Source organism: Pteronotus mesoamericanus, unplaced genomic scaffold, assembly GCF_021234165.1.
Source record: "Pteronotus mesoamericanus isolate MK-2021 breed Mesoamerican mustached bat unplaced genomic scaffold, CSHL_Meso_final contig_68, whole genome shotgun sequence".
Lineage (NCBI taxonomy): Eukaryota > Metazoa > Chordata > Mammalia > Chiroptera > Mormoopidae > Pteronotus > Pteronotus mesoamericanus.
In genome coordinates this window covers 15,727,587-15,752,695 of record NW_026555234.1, presented here as the reverse complement: position 1 = coordinate 15,752,695, position 25,109 = coordinate 15,727,587, and the positions used below count along the sequence as shown (strand labels likewise).

The 25,109-nt window shown below is 36.3% G+C and overlaps 1 protein-coding gene across 1 annotated transcript in view; it reads right to left on the bottom strand.

Moving 5' to 3' along the window:
* Positions 1 to 25,109, bottom strand: part of STIM2 (stromal interaction molecule 2) — a 137,629-nt gene that overhangs the window by 40,534 nt on the left and 71,986 nt on the right. The window contains exon 3 of the mRNA XM_054582022.1: positions 16,619 to 16,733. Within this exon, the coding sequence (XP_054437997.1) occupies positions 16,619 to 16,733 (115 nt within the window). The remainder of the gene's footprint in view (positions 1 to 16,618; positions 16,734 to 25,109) is intronic.

Sequence of the window (25,109 nt, the reverse complement as noted above, 5' to 3'; positions counted from 1 at the left end):
CCCATTTACTTGCAATATAAACAAATTCTTATATTTTAGAAGGCAAATACCATAGTCATTTGTAGTCTATACATGCCTTCACTCTACGTAAATGCTATATTGTACCAGTTTGATACTTCACAGAATTCTGCTCCTTGTCCTATTAATGTAAAGAAAAATCAAAGATATTGATAGTACTATCAAATTAATTTTTGAAAAAACACCCAAATTTTCATAAACAGAAAATTCAGCCCTGTAAACTGTAAAACTCTCATTTCTTAAGGTAACCTATGTCAGAGGTCCCCAACGCCCAGGCGGCGACCCAGTATGGGTCTGTGTGGCCCGTTAGGAACTGGGCCACACCGCCAACCTTCCGGTGCACTCTCAGCTGCCCCCACCACGCCCATCGCCCCCTGAGCTCCGCCTCCTGTCGGAGCAGCGGGGGCATTAGATTCCCATAGGAGCGCAAACCCTATTGTGAACTGTACATGTGAGCGATTTCGCTTGCATGCTCCTTATGAGACTCTAATGCCTGATGATCTGAGGGAGAGCTGAGGCGGTGATGCTAGTGCTGGGGAGCGGCTGTAAATACAGATTATCAGTCGCAGAGAGGTTTGTCTACACAGAGGCCATAATAAATCAATTACTTGCAGACTTATATCAAAACTCTATCCATGAGTGGCAAGTGAAAATTAAGCTGCATCTGGTGGCAGGCTATAAAGCCATACCCTCCGTCCCCCATCTGTGGAAAAACTGTCTTGCACAAAACCAGTCCCTTGTGCCAAAAAGGGGCCGCTGATGTAGGTCACAGAAAAATTGCTTTTCCTAGAATTGGTAACAGCAAGGCATTACCTATGTCTTACAATTCAATAAAACTTCTTGTAATTTCATAAAGGCATATTCTCCTAGACAATCTTCTGAATTCCTTTATAAATTTTATACTTATTGGTTCTCTCATGTTGTACTTGTTCTTTTTCCCTATTGAGAAGGCCTCGCTTGGCGAAAATTCATGAGAAACTCAAATGACAAGAACTCCAGGACAACATGAAGACACGGGATTGCAAAAGCCTTCTATAGTCTCAAACACAGAGTAAAGTATAACAGTAGGTGGGACAGTATTTGGTATTCTTACATAACTTAAATGTAAGGAATACTGTTTGCCTTTAGTGGGTATTTAGGTCATGTGTCAGTAATCATCTATCCCCTGAACTTACAGGTATTTGAAGGACATCTCATTCTCAAGATTTCCAAACTAACAGAATGGACAGCACCTAGTTTCTGCCACCTCAAATTCACTCTTCTGCTCCTTTAATGATGCTTTTTTAAAAATACTTATGTTCTTCTTACACAGTATAGACATGTTGGTTGACAATGGGTGAATGTAGTCAGAGTTTTACTTTGTCAAAGTAAAAAGTGGCGCGCAGTAGTGAAAATCCGCAATAGTGAGGAAGATTTTGGAAAGCAGAGAGGTGGAATGAAATTTACTGATACAGTTCCCAATGTGGAGAGCTAAATTAGCTCATTTCATTAAAATACCAAAACATGATTTAATAAGACATCTATATTTGGAAAATGATATATTCAATTATCATAAAATTCAGAGTGTGACCAAAAACAACACAAGAGAAAATCCATTTATAGTCCACAAGTTTGGATTGCAAGAGGCAAGAACATAATCAAATCTTTCTGAAAAAGTGGCAGTATTTTATACCATGTGACCCATGATGCTGGACCCACAACCTTACCCCTGGATCCAAAATAGCCTTCTGAGCTTTTCTTCTAGCTACTCTTCTCAAAGTCTAGTTTCTCTTGCTCATCAATCTGTTACAGCTGTTTGTCTGCTAGGTACCCCTTCTCTTCTTCTCTCTGTCTTCTGAGATAAGGCCCGTGAAGGCCAGTGATAGGAGGCCAGGGGAGGAAGTAACCATGGACTCCATCCTGGAGGTCACAGCGTTAGGTCTAGGTATGGCCACATAAACGAAGCCAGCTACTTCCTGAATTTTTTCTAACTAGAGCAGGCAGGAAAGACTCCTCATTTCTGTTTGGTAATGACCTTGGGAAAACATAAACCTAAAACTTTCAGTAGCCACTGTGCTAGTCTCTAGGAAATGCAATGGAAAAAAATAAAATGAAAATCCAAAGAGCAAGAGAATAACCAGAGTAGATTCAGCCCCTGACCACACACACCTACACTATCCCATTAAATAACGGTAGTGTTACAGCTAATACAGTTTGATTTTCTCAATTGGGTCATTCCGTAATATATAAGCACACTGTAAAATCTTCCATCTTTTAGAAAAGAAAATATTCTTTCCCATCAAACCTATCTTCAGGTATCACAGTTCCATTTCTCCTCTCGTCTCTTGAAAGTCAACATTTTACTATCTTCACTTCCTCTTCCATCCACCTCAGTCTGACTTTCACTTCCACCACCACAGCCCAGCTGCTTCTGCCAGCAGCCTTAACTTCTTCTCTGCCAATCCAATGGCGAGGTCTCTGTCACTTCTTACTTGAATTTCTTGACCTGTTGAAACTGACTACCCTCTTTCTTAAAATATGTCCTTCATAGACTTGCAAGACCCTACGTATCTAACTGGTTTCCCTCCTATCTAACTGGTCACTTTTTCCTTCTTGTTTTCTGGCTCCTCCTCTGCTTCCTGACCTTTTAGCATTACTGTATTTTGCTGTGTATAATGCGCACCCACATTTTTGTGTACATAATACCCAGGATTATTATACCCATGGTATGTAATCATCATACTCACGTGTAATGTGCATCCTTATTTGTCCCTGAAAAATCTGGGCAAAAAAGTACACATTATACTCGGCAAAATACGGTAAGTCCTTCACCTCTTTGCATCATCATCTCAGTATTTTTCAATCTTTTCTTGCTATTGACCTCCCCATGCAAATTGAGCCTGTTTAGACTTTTTTTAACCTTATCACTTTCTGTCTCCAAGACATTTTAATACTGTAGATACATAAAACTTAGGTGCCATCCTTAATGCCTCTCCCCACCCCCCTTCAACTTCCTGAATCCAACTCAAGTGTGAATCCTGTCAGCTAGTCCTTCAAACTGTATCATAAATCAGACCCTTCTCTACCTCCCTCTCACCTGGTCACCACAAGCACCTCGACGGGCCTTCCAGCTCTACTCTTGCCCCTCTTCCTCAAGGGTCTAATATCCATACAGTGTCTACAATAATCTTTTCAAAAGATACCTCACATCACTGCTTTGCTCAAAACTCCTAAATGGAGCTAGACTTGTAATACACTTAAATTATGTTTACAATAAATCCAAACTCTTGAATAGGCCTGTAGGCTATGAGATCTAGCCCCTGTCTATCTCTACTTGTCTCCTGCCGCCGCCTGCCCCTGTCCCTTATGATCTTCAAGCTACACCGGCTTTCTTATAATACAGGGAGGTCATGTCAGCCTTCGGGTCTTAGCCGAGCTGATGCCTAAACGTGAAATACACGTCAGACATTTCCTTGACTCACTGTCATCGCTCAGATCTATAACGAAATACCATGTCTTTGACTGTATTAAACAGCCTTTGCTGTACCTGGTCAGTGACTATAGCTACCCTGGCTTTACTTTTATCACATCACGTATATGTCCCAGCAGTCATGTGAGTGTGTATATACACGCACACATGCTATCTGTCTCCCTAAAGGGTTAACTTCATGAGGGCAGGATAAGTATTTTGCTCAATGCTCTATCTCCAAAACTCAGAATAATCCCTATCTCACAGGAAGAACTACATAAATTTTTCGTGACCTAACGAATGAAGCGAGAGTGTGACTTTCATCGCCTGCGATTAATCAAATTATTGATGATAGGGTATCCTTACAACACATTTCCCATTATTTGAGGTAATTTGAGTATCTCACTTTACCTTCTGCCTCTAAAAAAAGACGTACTAAAACAGATAAACTGCTCAAACTTTAAAATAAAGCTCTGTAGTAACAAATGAAGACAGTTTTCTGTAATTTCAAGGCACTCAACAAAGCATGTTGAATGATCAGTTATGCACAGGAATTTATTAAGCATTTAGTTTTGTGATAAACTCAGCAATCGGTATTTAATATAGTACAGGTTACATTAAAAATTGGAGTGGTTACTTTTTTGAGCATTCCTGAAAATCACTCAAAAAATCTAGACACAGTCCTAAAACATATATCCACTAACTTAAAACTCAACCTTCCTTTTTCAAAAGTTTCCAATTACACATCTAAAAGAGAATGCAGTCTGTTGTCATGGCCAGATTCATGCAATTGAGCATGCTCATTAAAAACAGATAAAAGAAATTTAGACAATTACCAAAGCAGATCAATCTTCAACTATCTCACACTGCACTCTGGGATATGCTTACCTTTGCTAAGGTCACAGGCTCTGGATCAGTGGGTATGCAGCTAGTACACAGAAACCTATTATTATTCATTGTAGTAGAGCTGTAGCACTATCTTAAAAATTCTGCCACAAAATATTTGGTACTGGTCAAAACATGGAAAATAATGATGTTAGAATTCTATATTCTTACGATATGTAATTGAGAGACCAAACAAATACATCAGCAAGAAAGGAGGGAATTTCTTGGGCCTCCCCTCTCTAATTACTCACCCCCCCATTTCCCCTTTTGCCAGCCCACCACCGTCCCTTCCAAAAAATTTAACACACTGTTTTAAAAGAATTGATTCAAATTCTTCATAAGAAATACATTCTATGAAGGATTTGAAAATGGTTAGTGACATGCCTACAAGTTCGTGTCATCTAGTAACAAAAAATTACTCTATCAACAAGTTTTTTGCCTGTGTTAGCTTAAATTCACTTTTTGTTAGCCTAATATCTTTTCAATCCATAAACCAACACAAATATCCATGAAGAAAATTAAAGAGGACATTAAATGGAAAGATAAAATAAGATGTAATCCCAATTACCAACTCTTATAAATAATGGCAATACTTTTTGAACACAGTACTTGCTGAATGAAATTTTTTTAATGTTCAACTTTTTAAAGTGTCAGTATAGCACTTCCCTTTTTCTTTAAGCATAGTCAGATCTACCAGTGTTTAAGTAAACTCTTTGCTTGATCATACTACACATTCAGAACTACCATTCAATTCCCCTCCATCTTCTTGCCTATCCCTTAAATAAGGTATTACTCAGTGTTTCTACTGCCTATGTTTCCATCTTCTTAACTAATTTTCTTATTCTGGTAAAATACGTACACTGTCTTAACCATTTTTAGGTGAACAGATCAATGGTATTAAGTGTTTATATTGTGCAACAACCACCATCATCCAATTCCAGAACTATTTTCATCTTGCAAAACTAAAACTCCGTACCCATTAAACAACCCCCCCCAACTGCTCCCCGCCCACAATAGCCACTGTTTGACTTCCTGTCTCTATGATTCTGACTACTCTAGGTACCTCACGTAAGTGGAATCATACTATATCTATCTTCTTGCGATTGGCTTATTTCACTTAGCATAAGGTCTTCAAGGTTCATCCATGCTGTAACACATGTCAGAATTTCCTTCCTTTTAAAGGCTGAAAAGTATTCCGTTGTATGTGTATACCACATTTTATTTAACCATTTACCTGTTGATAAACATTTAGGTTGCTTTCACTTAAACCTACCTTAAAACTTATTTTGTATATGTATGTGACTCAGTTTCCCAAACAAATGTTTAAACTGATTTTCTGAACATTAATGATTTTTCTTCTTCCTAAATCTAATGGCTTTTTCCCAACATATCACATTTCTCTGTACCAGAACTACTGGCCACTTTTCATCTCCTCTATCCTCTACTGAGAGAGAAAAGAAATGACTTACAAAGGTGCACATTACCACTGAACAACATGGGTTTGAACTATGTGGGTCCACTTACAAACAAACAATCTTTTTCAATAAATATACAGTATCCTCTGTATCCCTGGGTTTTGCATCTGTGAATTCAACCAACCAGAGTGTGAAAATAGTACGTATATTCAATCCACAGCTGGGAATCTGCAGATGTGAGATCTGACTGCATGCATTGCTCTACGCCATTTTATATAAGGAACTTGAGATATTTATATCCACGGGAGGTCCTGGAACCAATCCCCAGCAGATACTGAGGGACAACTGTAGCCAAAAGTTACAGGCGGGCTTTTAACTATATGGAGTGGTTGTACACCTAAATCCTCACTTTCAACTATAATGTAGAAAGACTAAAACCTGAGCGATGTCAATGGACCAGGGAAATAAAATGAAACTAAAATAGAGCATGCACAAAATATATACAAGATCCTCTACTAACAGCTAGAAAGAGTAGACAAGGAAGAAAACAAAATTAGTCAGAGGGTTCACATCTCCTCAGGAATACAACTTTTTGTATTACTGAGACCTAAAAAAAGAACAATCTTTATGAGAGAGAGGCTCAAGAGATACTTTGCAATATGGTAGACTAGGCACTCAACTATACAACCATCCATCCCTACCTGAAAACTCCTCTCTAAACTTTTAAGACACTGTACCCCCCAGATTGACCTCCCATACCTCTGACTGCCATTACTTATTTCATTAGCTGATGATTTGCTTTTGCCTAATTAGCAGTATTCCCAAAACGTTATTCTCTTTACTTTCCTTCTCTTAGTGAACTCTCAATTCATAGGACTTTATGATACTTTTATGATAGTGAATCATAACTCTATTATTGTTTTAGAACAGAGCCCTTAAGGAACCATAAGCTTGCAGTGATAACCACCTGTTTCATAATTTTTTAACTGATTACATGGTAAAGAAAAAATTGATGATGGTAATAAAAACTTAATTTCCTTCAAATAAGACTGACATTTGCTATTTCATTTTATCAAACAAATCTACACTCTTAATTTTAAACTAATAAGTAAGCAAGTAACTTTAAATACTATGAATCAAAAATATCTGAATGGTCCTACATTTTCAACATTCTAGAAGTATTCACAGTGATACAAAGAGAAACAGAAGACTGGCCAAATGTTAGAAGAATGCTTATTAAGGACCTCTTCTTAACGAGCACCTTAACCAGAAAAGAAAGTTAGACAATAAACTTTACTTGTATTTAATACCCTATTTGAATAGAGTAACCGTCCATAAAGTGTAAATATTTTAAAGTATGAGACATTATTACATGCTATGTGATTAATCCCCCTTTTTAATCATTCATTCCCTCTGAGTCACTTATTTATTATGTAATATACCACATATGCACATGTGTGTATGTATATGTATGATCCAGAATTATGGAAATGTTTAGAATTTTTAAAAATAAGCCATGTTCATACTCAAATTGCAATGACTAATCTTGGAAATTGTTATTTTAATTATATTTGTAATTTGCATTGTATCTATTACAGTTTTTTTTACAAATTGTTAAGTAATATTCGATGGAATAAAGAAAAGACTGAAGTAAACTTAAGATTTGTTTGAAAGAAAAAAGAATGTGTACCAGTAACCATCTTTGAAGAGGAGAATACTATTATCAACAAACAAATCCTTTATCCAAAAGATAAGGAATAAAATATTTGTTCCGCCCAAAGGAGAATTTAATAAAGTGAATCTCCTGCAATATCATAAATTTTTACATCCAGAACTGTAACCACAGTTCCTCTTACCCAACCCCTTTTCAAACCAAGGACTGGTAAAGCTAATTTACCAGACATCCATATGGAATTGATTCCCAGCAGGTGGGGAAATGGAAGAAAGAACAGTAAGATGTCCAAGGAAGCCTACTGTTTTCTAGATAGTCCATCACAGTGAAAGTGGACAGCCCTCATATTTTACATTCTGCAAAAGTTTCTGTTACTGTACTTCAAACTTGAGGCATCCTTTGAATCTGTGAACACAGCAGAGGAGAAATGTAGAATAATTCATATAAAACCATAATAAGTCAAATTCACAAATAATTTTAGTATAGTATTTCCTTAAATTATAAGAAAAACTTCATCACATCATGAATTACATACTGGAAAACTCATTATCAGACTTCCAGTCAAGATGGAAGAGTAAACATGGCCCACCTCCTTGCACAACCATATCAAAATTACAACTATAGAACCACCATTGTTCAGAACCGTCAGAAAGTGAGTTGAATGGAAGTCTGACACCACAGAATTAAAGAAACCACATCCTTCCAGACTGGTAGGAGGGGAAGAGACACGAAGAAGCTGAACAGACTGGTCCCACACCCATGTGTGGTGAATAAAAATTTGGGAGGAATATCTCAAGAGTGAGGAGTCCCAGCCCCACACCAGGCCACTAGCCCCAGGTTCCAGTGCCAGGAAGATAAGCCCCCATTACTTCTAGTACAATAACCAGTGGAGATTGAGTTGGTGGAAAAAAATTCTAGAGTCCCAAGCAGTGCGTCTTAAAGGACCCGTATGTGGACTTCCTCTGACTCGCTCGCTCTGAGCTTCAGCACTAGGGGAGCAGCTTCAAAGGAACGGGAATGTCTGGCATCAAGATGAAAGGTGGGGGACAGCTTTCTGCCAGACAGAAAGGCTGGTAGAGGCCATTTTCCTTTTCTGAACCCTGCCCACACGGAGACACAGAGCTGGCAGGTGGGTGCCATATCTGAGACTCCTTTCAACCTGGCTAACACTGCTGGCCCTACCCTGGAGAACCCCTGAGGCTCCACCCCACCCAACTTACCAGCCCACCCAAGCCGTTAATAGTGGCTCTTCCTTATGATTGCCTGGTCATGGCTCATGCTTCACAACTTTTTAAGATCTTTCAAACAAGCAATAGCCTGTGTCAGCGATCCCCTAGCCCCCACACCTCTGGCTAAGTGGCCCCAGGCCCAGCACTAACAGTAGCTAGCCTGTGTTCACAGCTTGGCTTCCTCTGGGAAGTTCTAAGTTCAGCAAAAGTAGCAGCCATCTGCAGATTACTTTGTAGCTCATACAGGGTGGCCCCAGGGCAGAACACAGGCGGGGGCTGACCTTGGCCTGCACTACCCAGGAAACCCCAGAGCCTGCAAAACGTGGTGGACAGCCACTGACCACATCCGAGCACTGCCACCCTGCCCCAGCACAGCTGATCCTCCACGGACAGCAGAGGTTGGTCATCAGTCAGCAATCAAGGCTCAACTACAAGAGGATGGTGTTATAGCCCACAAGGAGAGCACATCTCGAGCACCTGGCCTGGGTGATAAAGGAAGCTGTGCCACTGGACCCTACAGGACACCTACTACATTAAGCCTGGGAGATGTACTAACTCTACCTAATACATAAAAACAAACACAGGGAGGGTGTCAAAATGAGGAAACAAAGAAACATGGCCCAAATGAAAGAACAGATCAAAACTCCAGAAAAAAGAGCTACAAAAAATGGAGTAAGCAATCTCTCAGATGCAGAGTTCAAAACACTGGTTATAAGGATGCTCAAGGAACACAGTGAGGACCTCAGCAGCGTAAGAAAGACCCAGTCAGAAATGAAGCATACACAAATTTAAATAAAGAACAATTTACAGAGAAAAACAATAAAGTGGATGAAGCCAAGAATCAAATCAATGATTTGGAACGTAAGGAACCAAAAAATAACCAATCAGAACAAGAAGAAGAAAAAAGAATCCAAAAAATCAAGGACCATGTAAGCAGCCTCTGGGACAAACTTCAAGCATCTCAACATTCACATCATAGGGGTGCCAGAAGGAGAAGAGAAAGAGCAAGAAATCTGAAATCTTTTTGAAAAAATAATGAAAGAAAACTTCCATATCTTGGTGAAGGAAATAGGCATGCAAGTCCAGGAAGCACAGAGAGTTCTAAACATGATGGATGCAAAGAGGCCCACTCTTAGACACATCATAATTAAAATGCCAAAGGTTAAAGATAAAGAGAGAGCCTTAAAAGCGGCGAGAGGAAAGCAGTTAGTTACCTACAGGAGAGTTCTCATAAGAGTGTCAGCTGATTTCTCAAGAGAAAAGTTTGCAGACTAGAAGGGACTGGCAAGAAATATCCAGAATCATGAAAACTGGAACCCTACAAGCAAGATTGCTCTACTCAGCAAAGCTATCTTTTAGAATCAAAGGGCAAATAAAAAGCTTCCCAGTCAAGAAAAAACTAAAGGAGTTCATCATCACCAAACCTTTATAATATGAAGTACTCAAGTGAGTACCTGTGTTCAATAACCAAAAGAAATACAAAGAGGATTTTTACTTTTATGAGAAAGGGGTGAAAAACAAAAATAGTGTTCGGTGTTTGTCTGGCAGCTAATACAAGCGACCCGAGGAGCGAGAGTGGCACCACTGTCTCCTGCCCTGGAACCACGCTCAGCATCTCAGCATCAGGCCACCATAGCTTTGAACTGTGTCTGTGAGCATCTCTGCTTTACCTTGACTTACTCGGTGTCTCCATTAGCAAGATGTGTCCTAATGTATCAGGAAACCCTAAAAGATCTCGCAAAGGCGTTACACATAAAATACAACTGGACTTGTAACTAAGCATTTCAATTGTAGTGAATGAGATAAAGACATTGTGCATCCATTGAACTTGCCTGCATCTATCACTGGTACTATTCAGGCACAGAAAGAAAGAAATCTTGAAAGCTACCAAAGTTACTGGTAGCTATTGGTTCTGCTAATAGCAAAGCAGGCTCTTTTAGCTGGCGTCCAGGAATAGGTAAAATGGAAAGCCTATTGTTTAAGTAAATGGATGGGTGTGCAAAGTGTGGTATGCACCATATCATTCTTGTTTTTACTATATGTTTGTATTATTTAGGTTTAATGCACTATTTGGTATGATTTGGTAGGTTATTTTTGAGGTCTGGGAATGCTCAAAAATTTTTCCTTATAAAGTAATGGCAATTGCTTCTTTGTTTTACTCCATTTCTTCTTATAAAAGGTTTCATAGGAACACTCTACTTTCAGAGAGCTGGGAAAACCTGCATTTAAGTGTTGGTTGATAGAGTAAATAAGCAATATATTTGAGTCGTCTGTTCCCTACATACAAGAAACTGTGACTATAAAAGACTTTTTTTTAATAGTACAAATAATGGCACTGTCATTCTGAAACTGGACTAACTCAAGTACAGCCTTTCCCTTATATAACCTGCTTTCTGATGATAAAAAAAACCCAGTACCTCTGCAGATGGCTAACAACAGTTTCTTCTAGAACTAACAAAATTGTCTAAAAGTTGGAAGCGTGTTAAAATCCTGAGTTTATAAAACAGCACAAATATTTAAAGCATTTTCAGAGCCTTGTGCTTTTAAAGTGTGCTATATTAACTACAAATATCCTGAAAGCTATGAATCCAGCAGAGTGTCTCCTGGTGACAGGTAACAAGAGATAAAAAGTAAATTGCCCTTAATGCAACTAATTCCTCTGGCCTTATCTGACCTCTGTAGGCACAGCAACATACTTATTCTGTTATCCCACAGAGCTCACTGCGTATCTGGATGACAGGTCACATCACATCTATTAATCACCTGTTAATAGACCTCTCTCCAATAAAACTGCAGACAGGTGGAGGACAGAAAACATATTCTTCATCTATGTATGTATCTTCAATACCCAGGATAATGCATTGCTCATAATAACCATTTACTTTAAAAAAAAAAGTTCACTATATGAATCAGTGAGATGATTTGCCTCAAGCCAAATGGGTCCAAAATCACAAGGAGGAAAAAAAATGGAATTCATTGTGAACGAAGGGGAAAAACTGAGTCAAATGTTCCTTTAAAACATTCTTAGAATTCCCACTCAAATCCACATTATATTAAGCTCAAAGCTAGTCTTCCTACCTATAGTGAATACTATAGTATAGTATAGTATACTGTACTTTGATATTATCAACCTTGCTAACAAGAAGCTGTAATATCTCCTAATACTTAGTACAATGATGATAAAATTGCCAAATATGCTATCACCTCTCACACACATAATAAATATTGCTAACCAATAATTTCTACAATATATATCCTTTTTTGGCAATTGAGACCAGACACAGATCAAGCTTCCTGAATACAGTGCTCAGGGCAACCACTATCAGTCGGAAGCGTTGGTGTATGAGTGAAATCTTACTTGCCACTAGGAGCAGCTCCACAAGCTTCAGCAGCAAGGCTCACTAGTCTGGTCTCCCTCTCTGACTGACCCTATTTTCTACTATTCCCAAACTCAGATGCCTCTTCCAGCATCATCAGCCTCCACCATTCCCTACACGTGCCATGTTCGCTTGGGTCTTACAAAAGCAGTAGTAACAAGAGACAGTCATTGAGTACTTGCTATGTGCTATGCACTGTTCTAAGCACTTTACATGTACAAATTCACTTCATCTTCAACAGTCTGATCTGGTAGATGCCTTTTACCCCATTTATCATATGATGAAACTAAGACACAGAAAAGTTAAGTACTATATATTAATAGCAAAAGACATATTAAAAACAGTAATTTATTCTTATCTCACATATACTGATTCTGACTCTAATAGTACCTCTTTCTTAGTATTTTATCAAACCTTCTTGAGTTGTTATTTAACATTTCATCTGTGATCATGTAACAATAATATAAGCTCCTTGAGGAGAAGGTCTTTATCTTATACTTCCTTCTATCCTACAACAGTGCAGATTATAAATATGCAAATAAATATTGTTATTGATATCACAAAGACAATGCTACCTTATTGTCTGCAAGATCTACATTTTGAGTTACTCTCTTGATAATGCTAAACAATATGTACTGAGCCTTTTACTTTTTTTAATTCCAGTCTCACTGTAACCAACAGCATACATCTAAAAAAGCTGGTACATTTTATCAGCATTTAAAAATCCAATGACACTTTCACACCCAGAAGAAAAATCCTTATGAATATTAAGAACCTATACAAAGAAAATATTTATAAATCCTCCTTACTTATAGAAATTTAACACCCATGGTCAGAAATTTTCTTCCTTTCCATTTCCTTTTACATAACATTGACATTTTGGTTTTCCTAAACAGAAGAAAATACTAAGTCATTTTTCTCTGACTAAGCTTTTCATGAACTTAAATGCCTACCTCTCTCATCTCTCAGGCAATTTCAGTTCCTTTAAATTTGTTTTCAAAAATTTTATTTATTGATTTTAGAGAGTCAGAAGAAGGAGGGAAACAGAGGGTGGGGGGAGACAGGGAGACATGGATCAATTTTTGTTCTTCCACTTACTTACGCATTCACTGGCTGATTCTTGTATGTGCCCTGACCAGAGATCAAACCACAACTTTGGGGTATCCAGGCGATGCTCTAACCCAACTGAGTTACCCAGCTAGGGCAATTCCTTTAAACTTTTAATCCCAAAAATAAAAAATTAAATCTTCTGTAAAATTTTAAAATATCTACTCAATGTGTAAAGCACATTATACAATGACCTTAGGTAAGGTAAGACCCATTGCTGAACAAGATGAAAAGATTACTTCACACTCATCACATATTATATAATATTTAACCCAATGAGTTATCTTTTTAAAAACAATACATTACTTAATCAGTTTTTTATCCTCCATGATCCCTAAATCTTATACACAACCAATAATTTTTTTTATCTACATTTTCCTTCATTATGTATCTAATTGCATTCAGCTATTCTAACAACATATCCAGTTTCTCAAAATCAATCTGAAATCTAATACTAGTTTTTAAAATGGCTTTCATTGGCATTGGACTGTTGCCATGTGTAAACTGACCAAGCATTCTCTACAGAAACCCAAAAAAGTGCATTCGGGTCACACTGAAATTTTTCTGTAAGAAATTAGGACCAATTTCTGCATAACACAACTTTACTTTTCATCAGTTGACAACATTCCACAAAGATCTTGAGTGCATTTTACCCTGTAGAAAATTACATACTACAATGGTATTTAGCCTAACAGATCTGTTCATTTTATTAACATTTTAAGACTGAAGCAACAACCTTACAGAACTTTAAATACAGCTGAACATTTTGGTTTATTCAGTTTTATTATAAAGATAAGTGAGTATTTACTGCCTATCAGGTATTGCCAGGAATTATGCCAGTCACTTTTACTTCATTACTCATTTATATCACACAAGAATTGCATTCTGTAAGCGTATTTTAAAATGTGCCCAATGTCTTAATGTTCATAAATAAAAGGGCCAGGAGTTAAATTTGAAAAGCTTGAAAGCCCACACACTTCCTAAAGCACACCATCCGCACTTCCACTTCTAGCAAATTTTCAGGTAACTGAAGGAGCCACGAGAGGACTACGGTTTGTGGTCTACCTCTTTATTCCCTTCCAAAACTCCTGGTCAACCCTCGCGGCCTATCTCAAACACCATTTTCAGAGAGCTAATTAATCCCTTCAGTGGCCTATCTCTATATCCTACACTTATCTCTGTTATTGTGCATATCACCCTATACCATAATCATGTACTTTGTCTTTCCTAATTAGCTATTTACTCCTTATATCCCAGACACTTGTTTAACTCATCTTTAGTACCCAGGCTCCAAAGCCTGCTTAGCACATAACAAACAGATAGACCTATTCTGCTACTTAGAGTTAGGTCACTATAAAGCTTCAGGTGGAGGTTTATTTCACTGGACTTCTCTCTCTTCCCCTTCATGAAGATGTTTTAGTAGGAATACTAAAACAACTCCTCCTACACCCTAATCCCCTAAAAAGTTTAGGTAAGAGATGGGCTTCGGTGGAAAGGAAACGGTAATTAGATAATTTAAGACAACTAGTTGGAAACTTTGGGGGAAATCTTCTCATCATCATAATGATAAAATCTTAAAGGGTGGAAATTAAGGTGAAAACCTAGAGAAAAAGAGATTAAGAGGCTTTTCAACCTGAAAAAGGCTTAAGCTTAAAAAAAGAAAAATAACAAACATTCTCATAGATCACAAAAGATCTCACCAAGCTCACCAGGGTAAGAGGACAACACGGGGTTAAAGGACAGAGTCCCCTTGGATTTCGGACACATTAATAAACAAAATAGACAAAGACCCCTAGCTTACATTCTTGGGAGCTGCGGAGAGAGAGAAAGGAGACAAACATAATAAGAAGTCAATTTTATAATACGTAAGAAGGTGATACACAATATGGGGGAAAAAAGAGTGAAGCTGAGTAACAACAGGGATGGAGTAAAAACAAACGGGTGGTAGGGGGTGGTCTGCAGTTTTAAACAGAGGAGCCAGGGTGGGCCTCAAGAGAGAATAGCCCTGATAGACTTTAGTAAAAGTGGTAAGGGAGTTAGCCATGAGGGTGTCTGCATTTCTGCAGTTGCAGAATAGCAAAAAGTCCAACTAGCATAGAGCTCAGTGAGTGAGAATGAGGGACAGGAAGAGAGATGGGAGGGTAGGAGTGGGAGGCACATCACATAGAGGCCCATAGGTCTTGTAAAGATGTTGGCTTTTACTCTGAGTCACTGTATGGTATTGAGCAGATATGATTTATATTTTAAATAAGTTACTCTGCTAAATGAAGAACAGACCACAGCAGAGCACAAGTATATGCAGGAAGGCCATTAAGTGGCTACTGCAATCACCCAGGCAAGAGATTGAGGCTGAACCAAGCGGTAGCATGTTAAGTGATGAAAAGTGGTCAAATCTTTTTTACTTCACTCAAAAAAAAAGTTTGAGTTTCATTCAACTTATAAGATACATAAAATCTAAAATATACTAGTAGCAATATTGGCTCTCCAATTCCTTTAGTAGCAGCTACATATTGCCATGATATTTCATGCACAGTCTTTCTGAGTTTTCTACAATTCTAGCTCTTTGCCCGATGCAATTTATATTCATTTATTCTTATTCTTATTCAAGTTCATATTAATTAAAATTGGTATGTGGAGGGGAAATGGAGAGACAAATTTCTAAAGTCTATGTATCTTTCTTTTAAGTTAGTGGTGTTTTTTTTTACCTTCTTTCTAGTCTACTGCAGCACATGCCACTTTTAAAAAGAGAAAAAATATATAAGCAAGCTATAAGCCTTCTACATTAATAAAAATACTGAGCATTGGTGTCATAGTTTTCTGTACTTTTCCCATTTCCAAACATTACCACTGACAGTCTAATAAATGTTATTATTTCTTTACACTCCTACTTGGTAATCTGTCCCAGCTTCCTTTTAATTTCATTTCATTATTCAAACTTGAAGAGAAAAACAACATAATTATTTGACTTTGGTAAAAGCAAAGAAACATTAGATATTTTGGTTGACTCTGTTACTCAAAAGATTAATAATAAGCTTAATGAACTTTTTAAAAAATTTAAGTAGCTTTCTAGTTTTAGGGATCAAGTTGAGGTTTTAGGTCATATGCTTTTCCTGCCCTAAATAATTACTATCCATAAGTAAGCATGAGGACTTAAGAGAAGAAAAATGAATAAAATATAAATTATACGACTTTATCATGCAAATATCAGAAACTTCATTAAGTATTTATTTAAGGAAAAGCTTACAAGTTCCATGCCTTCTAAAGGCTTTAGAAACTGTTCTCCCTAACCAAAAAGAAAATTTTGGAATCCATGTTTATTTGATAAAATAATTATCTACTAAAATATAAATATCCTCACAGAAATGTTATTTTGATTGTTTCCTAAGATCATAAGCTATCAGTGAGTTAACAGTGGCTACGCAGGCAGAGAAGCAGGTTAAGGATCTAGATCCCTGGAACAGTCTCACCTTCCGATGTCTTCCATCGCTTCCACAAATCCTCAACAGTTATGTGCTTATCTTCTCGGTGCAGATGGCTGTGTTTTTTAGTAGCATCTTTATATTTCATATCTTCTCTGATAAACTATAAAAGAGAAAACACTAAGTTAAATATACTTAAATTCATCATTTCACTCTCTATAAACTGAGAAAAAAAGAAAATTTGAAATCTAGTGGGTGGTGGTTACCAGAGCATTAACTGGTACATTTTGATATTTTATACTCATCTTATTCTTACATGTTTATATAATTTGCTTAATGAAATGTCTTCTACTACAAATTATGACAGCAGAAGCAGCAAAAGTACATATTTAATGTTCATTATTTGCCAGGAACTAGTCCACATTATTGAATAACTATGTCTATATACTTACAGTAAAACACACACAGTCATTTCATTTCATGACAGCTCTGAATTTAAGTATTATGTATCCCCAATTTATAGATGAGAAGACCGAAGCTCAAAGAAGTATTCTGCCCAAGGTTGAAAAAATAGTTTAAGGCAAAGATGAGATTCCAACCCAAGCAATTTGGTTGTGCTCAATAGCATAATATACTGCCTCGATATCACACATTTTTACCAACTACTTAATGGCAGGGGTGTTTCAAAATACACTAAATACTAATCTCAATGACTGCATCATATTTCTATAGTCTCCACCTCTTAAGCTATTACTTATCACTGAAAGGCATTCGATTAGTGTTTAGAACTAAAGTATTTTATAAAACTGAAGTAGATCCTCTATACTTTAGTTACTTTACTTTAGTAATCTTTAACAGTATAGAGAAAAAGTACTAAAATTTTCTTTGCTAAAAATCAACCTCTTCTATATTACTTCATTGTATAAACTTTTTACATTGCTCCCCACTGTCTACCAAATAAAAAGCAAAGTCCTTTAATGGCTTATACACCATCTCCAATTCTGTCCCTGGCAGTCTTTTAGGCCTTATCTCTTGACACTTCCCCCATATAAATACACTTATCTAATAATCACAAGAAACTAATAGTTTTTTCAAATTATTATGCTTTTTATATTTCAACATTTCTGGTTTTTCTTGTTTTGGTATTGGTTTACTTGGTATTTTTATTGATTTTCTTCTGATTCCAAAAATATAAGATCATACAAAAGATTACTTCAGAAATCCACAATGCAGAAAGTGAAAATCCCCAGAGGCATATTTTTCTGACTTTTACATATTGACAATAGACATCATCTCCAGAAAAGAGACCAACTTTTGCATAGAGTCGTTCTCTACTGAAACTTAAAAAAAAAAATTTAATAGCTGTATAATATTGAGCAAACCGTTTCACTTTTTTTGAGCTTTAATACTTTAGGTGCAAAATGAAGAAACAAGCTTTTTAGGATCAACAACACTACTCAACATGTGGTCAGCAGACTGTGGTCAGTGTTAAACTGATACCAATCTATAGTACAGAAATGGAAAGTAGCCATTTAGAAACCTTTGTAGCAATTAGACAATGCTTTCAAAGCATCTGGCCCAAGCATGTGATAAATGTATTTACCATGCATGGCCCTATGAATAATGAATTAAAATGAGAAATCTGGTCCTTTACCATAGATAATTTGAAAAACACTAACCTAAAAGTTGTTACAAATAATGCCTTACTCTTTGTTTCTAAATGTCCTTTTTAAAAGTTATTTTTAAAGGAGTCTGTCTCAATACTCCAACTCCTCCTTGCCTCTATTCCAATTTTCTGTTTCTCTTTTTCTGCCCACTCTTCCTGCTGTTCCTGACTGCTACTTCGGAATCCAGTACATATATCTGAAAAAGTCACTGCCACTGAGATACACAGAAACTGCCCCTATCTTTGAAGGGATCCAAGAGCTATAGAGAAATTCTAGATTAAAAACCATAATGATCAGAACAAGGAGGAAACCTGTTTTGGAAATGGTCCAGTCAGTTGGAATAAATGGCAACTGTTTCATTTATATGATACCTTAACAACAACAACAACATCAACAACAACAAAAAACCCACGATGTCCTAGGAAATTCTCACCACATGAATTCCAAGAACTCAGAAGTCCAGTTCTGCGACTTCAAGACCAATATATTTCAGAAAATAAAGTTAATTTCCATATATAGACTAGACTTGTTACTGATTACTTGACACTTTTAGGAAGAGTTACTTGACTCTTTTAGAAAGCCCAGAATAAGTGTATAGCTATCTAATATTTATGTGCTTAACAAAAAAAAAAATTTTCAATTTTTTTAAACTTACGATGTTATCTATAGCGCATTTGGTGTAAAAGAACTATCCAGCTTCTAAGAAAGTTGCGTGAAAACTAAACACACTGAATTATATTTTCCCTGGAATTACCATTTGAAAATTAATATACAGGGTGGGGCAAAAGTAGGTTTGCTGTTCATATGGAAAAATAATACAATACTTAATAATTATAAATGAATAAACGTATTTCACACTCGCAACTCTAAACCTACTTTTACCCCACCCTGTATACTTGTTTTAAAATATGAGCCCAAGATAACACAATTTATAACAAACCACATAAAAGTATCTCCCATATCTCATATATCTTCAACATTTGATCATAAAATATGACTAGAAAACACTATTATTAAAATTTCTTTATGTTGCAACTAAGTTGGAAAATGTTTAACTGAACTAGAAATCAGCAGCTTCCATTAAACCTTCTTCCCAAAATCCTACAGAAGAGCAAACCATTCTACCCAGACTTTTCTAAAACTTCATAGAAAACTGCAAATTTTATAAATGATGCAGGCTACTAGAGAAATGTTTACAACAGTCACCAATAACTCAAAATGCATGACAAATTACAAATGTTTGTTATTCATAGAAATAATTAATAAATAAATTGAAAAACAGAATCTTAAATTCTGTGAAGTAAATTTTCAAGTAGTGTAAAATAAATAATGGAGACTTCCTTGGTAAGCGTATCTACTGCAGGTAAGCCTGAATTGACAATACAAATAAAGGAGTGCTCAATAAATAATGACTATTGAATATTCTTTTCAAAAACATTCACACAGGTGAGTTTTTTAATTAAATTCTCCTAGTACCATTGAAGAAATTACATGCCCAGTTTCAGGAAGGTAGCTTTTAAATGATCACCTGATTTCAGTTTCTTGTGCCCATTATTATTTTGTACTTTGTATTATTGAAGGCACCATTTTCAGGGCAGTCGGCATGGACCAGGTGATAAGGGGAACAGGGGAAGCAAATATGAAGAGAGAAACAATAGAAGAGAACAGAGATGAGGACAGAGAGAGAAAGAAATGGCACCAAGGCTGCCGTGGTTCTTGATAACTCCAGGTTCAGTTCCGCAGGTGGCCTGGACTACACAATTCTTGTCCTGATTTCCATGATGTGACAATGAAAACTATGTTTCCCCTTTTATTTTTAAATATACAATTTTAAAACCTCAAGAGCTAGGACAAGTGATTTATTAACCCAGTTAGGCACTCAGACTCTGCGCTCTCACAGACTATATTCAAAATCTGACCATTACTTAAATTTTCCTTAGTCTCATTATTTCTTCTCTGTACAATAAAAAAAATAATAAAGCCATCTATCACATATGGTTATGAAAATCAAATGCATAGTTCATAGAAGTGTTAGACCATACAATTATATTAAATCAAAATATTCTGATTGGTTTTTATTTATAAATGTTATTGCTGTTGAAGTCTAAAGCCTGAATAAATGTGTTTCACCCTGACTGTATTGGTATGCTTAATACACATTTGGGGGACTATCAGACATTTATAAAGAAAAGATTACCCAATATTCTTCAAGTATCATTTCAGATATTCTCAAACAAAATACATAACACAGAAATAGAAAAACCACAGCTTTTTCACTAACAATGTAAAGCAGAGACTTTCCCAAAGGACATCTATCATCAAAACAACACAGTGTCCAAGGTTTAATATGTGAGTCATTTAAAGCAGATGGGTTTCTTGAAAAAAAAATTGCAGGGTCTTCATGTCTTGGAAATAACATTAAATTGCTTAGCATAACATCTCAGAGGAACCACCCTGCCCCTGGACAGCTGATCCTCCACAGTGGGCAGAGGTTGGTGGTCACAGTCAATCCTTCAGCTGACTGGCCTGGATAAATCCCTCCCATTGATCTGCCAACAGCAACTGAGGCTCAACTACAAAAGGAGGGTGTACTCAGCCCAGATGAAGGGCGCACCTTGAGTACTCAGCTTGGGTAATAGGGGAGCCTGTGCCACAGGACCGTACAGAGCATCTACTACATTAGGCCACACTACTAAGACACGAAGTCAAAACAACTCTACCTAATACATAGAAACAAACAGGGAGACAAAGAAACATGGCCCAAATGAAAGATCAGAACTTCAAAAAAAGAACTAAACGATACGGAGGTGAGTAATTTATCAGATGCAGAGTTCAAAGCACTGGTTATAATGATGCTCAAGGAACTCAGTGAGGACGTCAGCAGCATAAAAAAAATCTAGTCAAAAATGAAGGATACATTAATTGAAATAAAGAACAATTTACAGGGAAAAACAGTAGAGTGGATGAAGCCGAGAATCAAATCAATGATTTGGAACATAAGGAAAAAAAAAAACAACCAATCAAGACAACGCAAATTAAAAAGAATCCAAAAAAATGAGGATAGCATAAGCAGCATTATACAACTTCAAGAAGTCCAACACTCGCATTACAGGAGTGCCAAAAGAAGAAGAGAAAGAGCAAGAATTTAGAAATTTATTTGAAAAAATAGTGAAAATAGTGGAAGAAAACCTCCCTAATTTGATGAATGAAATAGACATCAAGTCCAGAAAGTACAGAGAGTCCCAAATAAGATGGCTACAAAGAGGCCCATGCCAAGACACATCATAATTAAAATGCCAAAGGTTAAAGATAGAGAACCTTAAAAGCAGCAAGAGAAAAGAAGTTACCTACAGGAGGGTTCCCATACGACTGTAAGCTGATTTCTCAAAAGAACTTTTGCAGGCTAGAAGGGATTGGCTAGAAATATTCAAAGTCATGAAAAGCAGGAACCTACAGCCAAGATTGCTCTACCCAGCAAAGCTATCATTTAGAGTCAAAGGGGAGATAAAGAGCTTCCCAGACAAGAAAAGACTAAGGGAGTTCATCATCATCAAACCATTAATATATGAAATGTTAAAGGGACTTATTTAAGAAAAAGAAGATCAAAACTATGCACAATAAAATGGCAAAACTACATACCTATCAACAATTTAATCTAAAAAACAAATTAAGCAAACAAGAGAACAGAGACAGAATCATGCAGAGAGCATTTTCATGGTTGTATGATGGGAGGGGGTTTGGGGGGAGCTGGGTGAGGAGGTAAAGGGATTAAGAAGTACAAATAGGTAGTTACAGAATAGCCATGGGGATGTAAAGTACAGTGTAGGAAATGGAGTAGCCAAAGAAGTTACATGCATAACCAATGGACATGAACAATGGCAGAGGGACTGCCTGAGGGAGCTGGGGTTGCTGGGTGGAGAGGGGCAGAGCGGGAATAATCAGGACAACTGTAATAGCATAATTAATAAAATATAATTTAAAAAAATTCTTTCTGCTTTGTGGAACTCAAGGAAAGGCATATGTCTGCATTAGAGTTAGAGGAAAAAGATGGGTACACATAAATGCAAATACACATAAGTACACACACATACAAGTGTGCCCAGCAATTATGGCAGCAAATAGTAAGAGATCTTCCTATAGAGAGAAAGAAAAGATCTGGAGATAAAAGTCAGAGCTATAAATTGAGCTGTTCTATCCATTTGACATTCTTGTACGCTTGCCCATCTTAAACTTAACTAATGCATAATTAGACTACATTAAGAAAACTGACAGGTTCTTATCAGAGGCTCTTACAACTTCTAGTAAGTATCACCTGTATTTTCTTGTAATCTCTATGAAGTTTCACTTTTATTATTAAATTTTTTAATCAAGTTGGTTTATTTTCATATAAGGAGAAAGGCTGGGATCTAGTTTTTTCTCTAAATCTTAATTATCCAAGTATTGTTACTAAAATAACTTTAATATTCCTAATGATCTGCAATGCTACCTTTATGTATTTTAAACATGGTCAGGTATCAGTATCTTTTCATTGTTTACCTAATGATAATATACACAGTTCTATTTCCAGTATACTCATTCCATTAATTGCACTTACTTGTTTTACCTTATTACTAATAAAAGAAAACTGATGATGACTTTTGCATGTGCAATTTATAATAATGACATCATATACAAATGTAATGACTATATATATGGCTTCTGGCACAAATCTAATTGACAATACTGTAACTTTGTAAATCTGCTATGAATCTCAGTACTAATAGCACTAAAATAGCACGTGAGTTTTTAAGACAGCTTTAGGCTGACAGCAAAATTTAGCGGAGAAGTAGAGAGTTCCTAAATACCCCTTCCCCCACGGTACATGCTTTTTTGATCTATATATTCTCCATACACTGTTAGATTTAAAAATCTATGTTGAGCCATAAACACAAATCAGTACACAAATGCACAGACTTAACCAAAGTTTGGTGAAATATTTGGGCAATCAATGAAAAAACAGATAAACAGTGACTGTTAACAATATTTTGTTACTTTCATGAAGACACTATTTTGACTAATTACTGGGAAAATTATTACAGAGAAGCAAAAATAAACTTTTAGAATACTAATTTGAACTTTTCAATATCTTGTTCCTGAACTAGAGTATGAAATATATTTTTTAAAATACACATTTTATTTTGCATTGAAATGAAACAACATAAAAACACAATGCAATCGATTATTCACATATTTATTACCTATTATGACCCAGACCCTGTTCTAAGTGGTGAGACAATAGTAGAATAAAACAAACAAAATCCCTACCCTCAAAGAATGTACTTTCTTGCACCAGGGACCCAGGAATTAATAAAATAAGTAAAATTAAAAGTGTATTGTTACTTGCAATAAGCAAGGTTGATTTCTTTTAAGAACATGAAATTAAAAATATGTATTTGTTTATATTTAATAAATTAAATGACAGGTACATCATAAAACTGGCAGGGCGTGAGGAGGTGGGGGTTGTGGACCTTGAAAGGAATAGAGGAAATACAATATATGTGTATGGGACAGGGATAAAAGTTACACTTTTTACATACAGTTTTGATTCATTGATAGGACTATGGAACCAGTCTCTAAATTATAAAACAAAATTAATTTTTAAGTGTAATCACAAAGTCAAAAGTTAAGTTGAACAAATGAACCTAACTGTATTATCTAGTTAGAAATGTAATCATACAGTTAGGAACTATCTCCACTGACTTTAACTATATATCACTAGCGGAATATATGGTATAAACTACAAGAAAAGAACTCATTTAAAAAAAGAGGGTTAAACTGTTTTCAGTAAACATATCATTGGCGTCAACGTTAGCAATGTTACCCTGAGACCGTTGTGTGCATACAGTGGGCTAAATCTAATGAGTAACTATGCTGGCATTGTTAAGCACCAAGAGTTTCCATGTGATTGCAGGAAGATAAAAAGGTAAAATCAGTGAAATTAAAAACCCTGTAGTACTAAATTCATATCCTAAGTATCAGACTGAATTCACAGTATGTATCTTCTTTAAAAAAAAAAAAAAAGTCCTAGCTCTATTCATGGAAAAGACAAAGAAAAACGCCTACCACCACCACTAGCACCTTGATTGTGGTTTTTCAGGTATTGTTTTCCTCTTACAAAAGAAATCAAGGCTTCTTAGGAAATGGTTGAAGTGAGACTTGGGGGCCAGAGATGTACAGCCAAGCTTGGAACATGTATCAAAGCATAAAGCAAGAAACTATCGAAGACTACTAAGGCTGGGCCAAAAGGATACAGGTGCTAGCAAAATTTAGCTTCCTCTGACCAAATATGGGACAATTTAAACAACAGCAAAATACATCATAATAGCCTGAAATTCACTTAAATCCATGAGTTCATGATACTACAAACATACTCATATACCCACAACCCCCTTTTCTCCCCACCCCCAAAACATTCTTCTGTCTCCTTTGAAGGATCCTTGGAAACTACCTAATTATTTTTGGAAAGCTATAAATAAGGGGAAAGAATCATTTATCCTGTCTTCCCTATAGAAATAGAAAACCAAAAAATTGATATATTAAAATTTCTCTTTAAAAATATTCCAGCTAATAAAAAAACCATAATTAAAATATTGGCATTTGCAACCCCTAAAAGATTAATAGATTTTATCAATAAACAACAGTCATGGATAAGATCACAAAACATCAAAGATGATGTTAAATTTTTTGGCCCACTTCAGGGGTGTTATGACGCAGCTGTTTGAACAAGTAACTCCATTGTCAGAAATAAAGATAACAGAGAAAAAGAAATTTGGGTCAACCAGAAAATCAGGATTCAATTTTGAACATTTTAAACCTAAGATTACTATTAGATA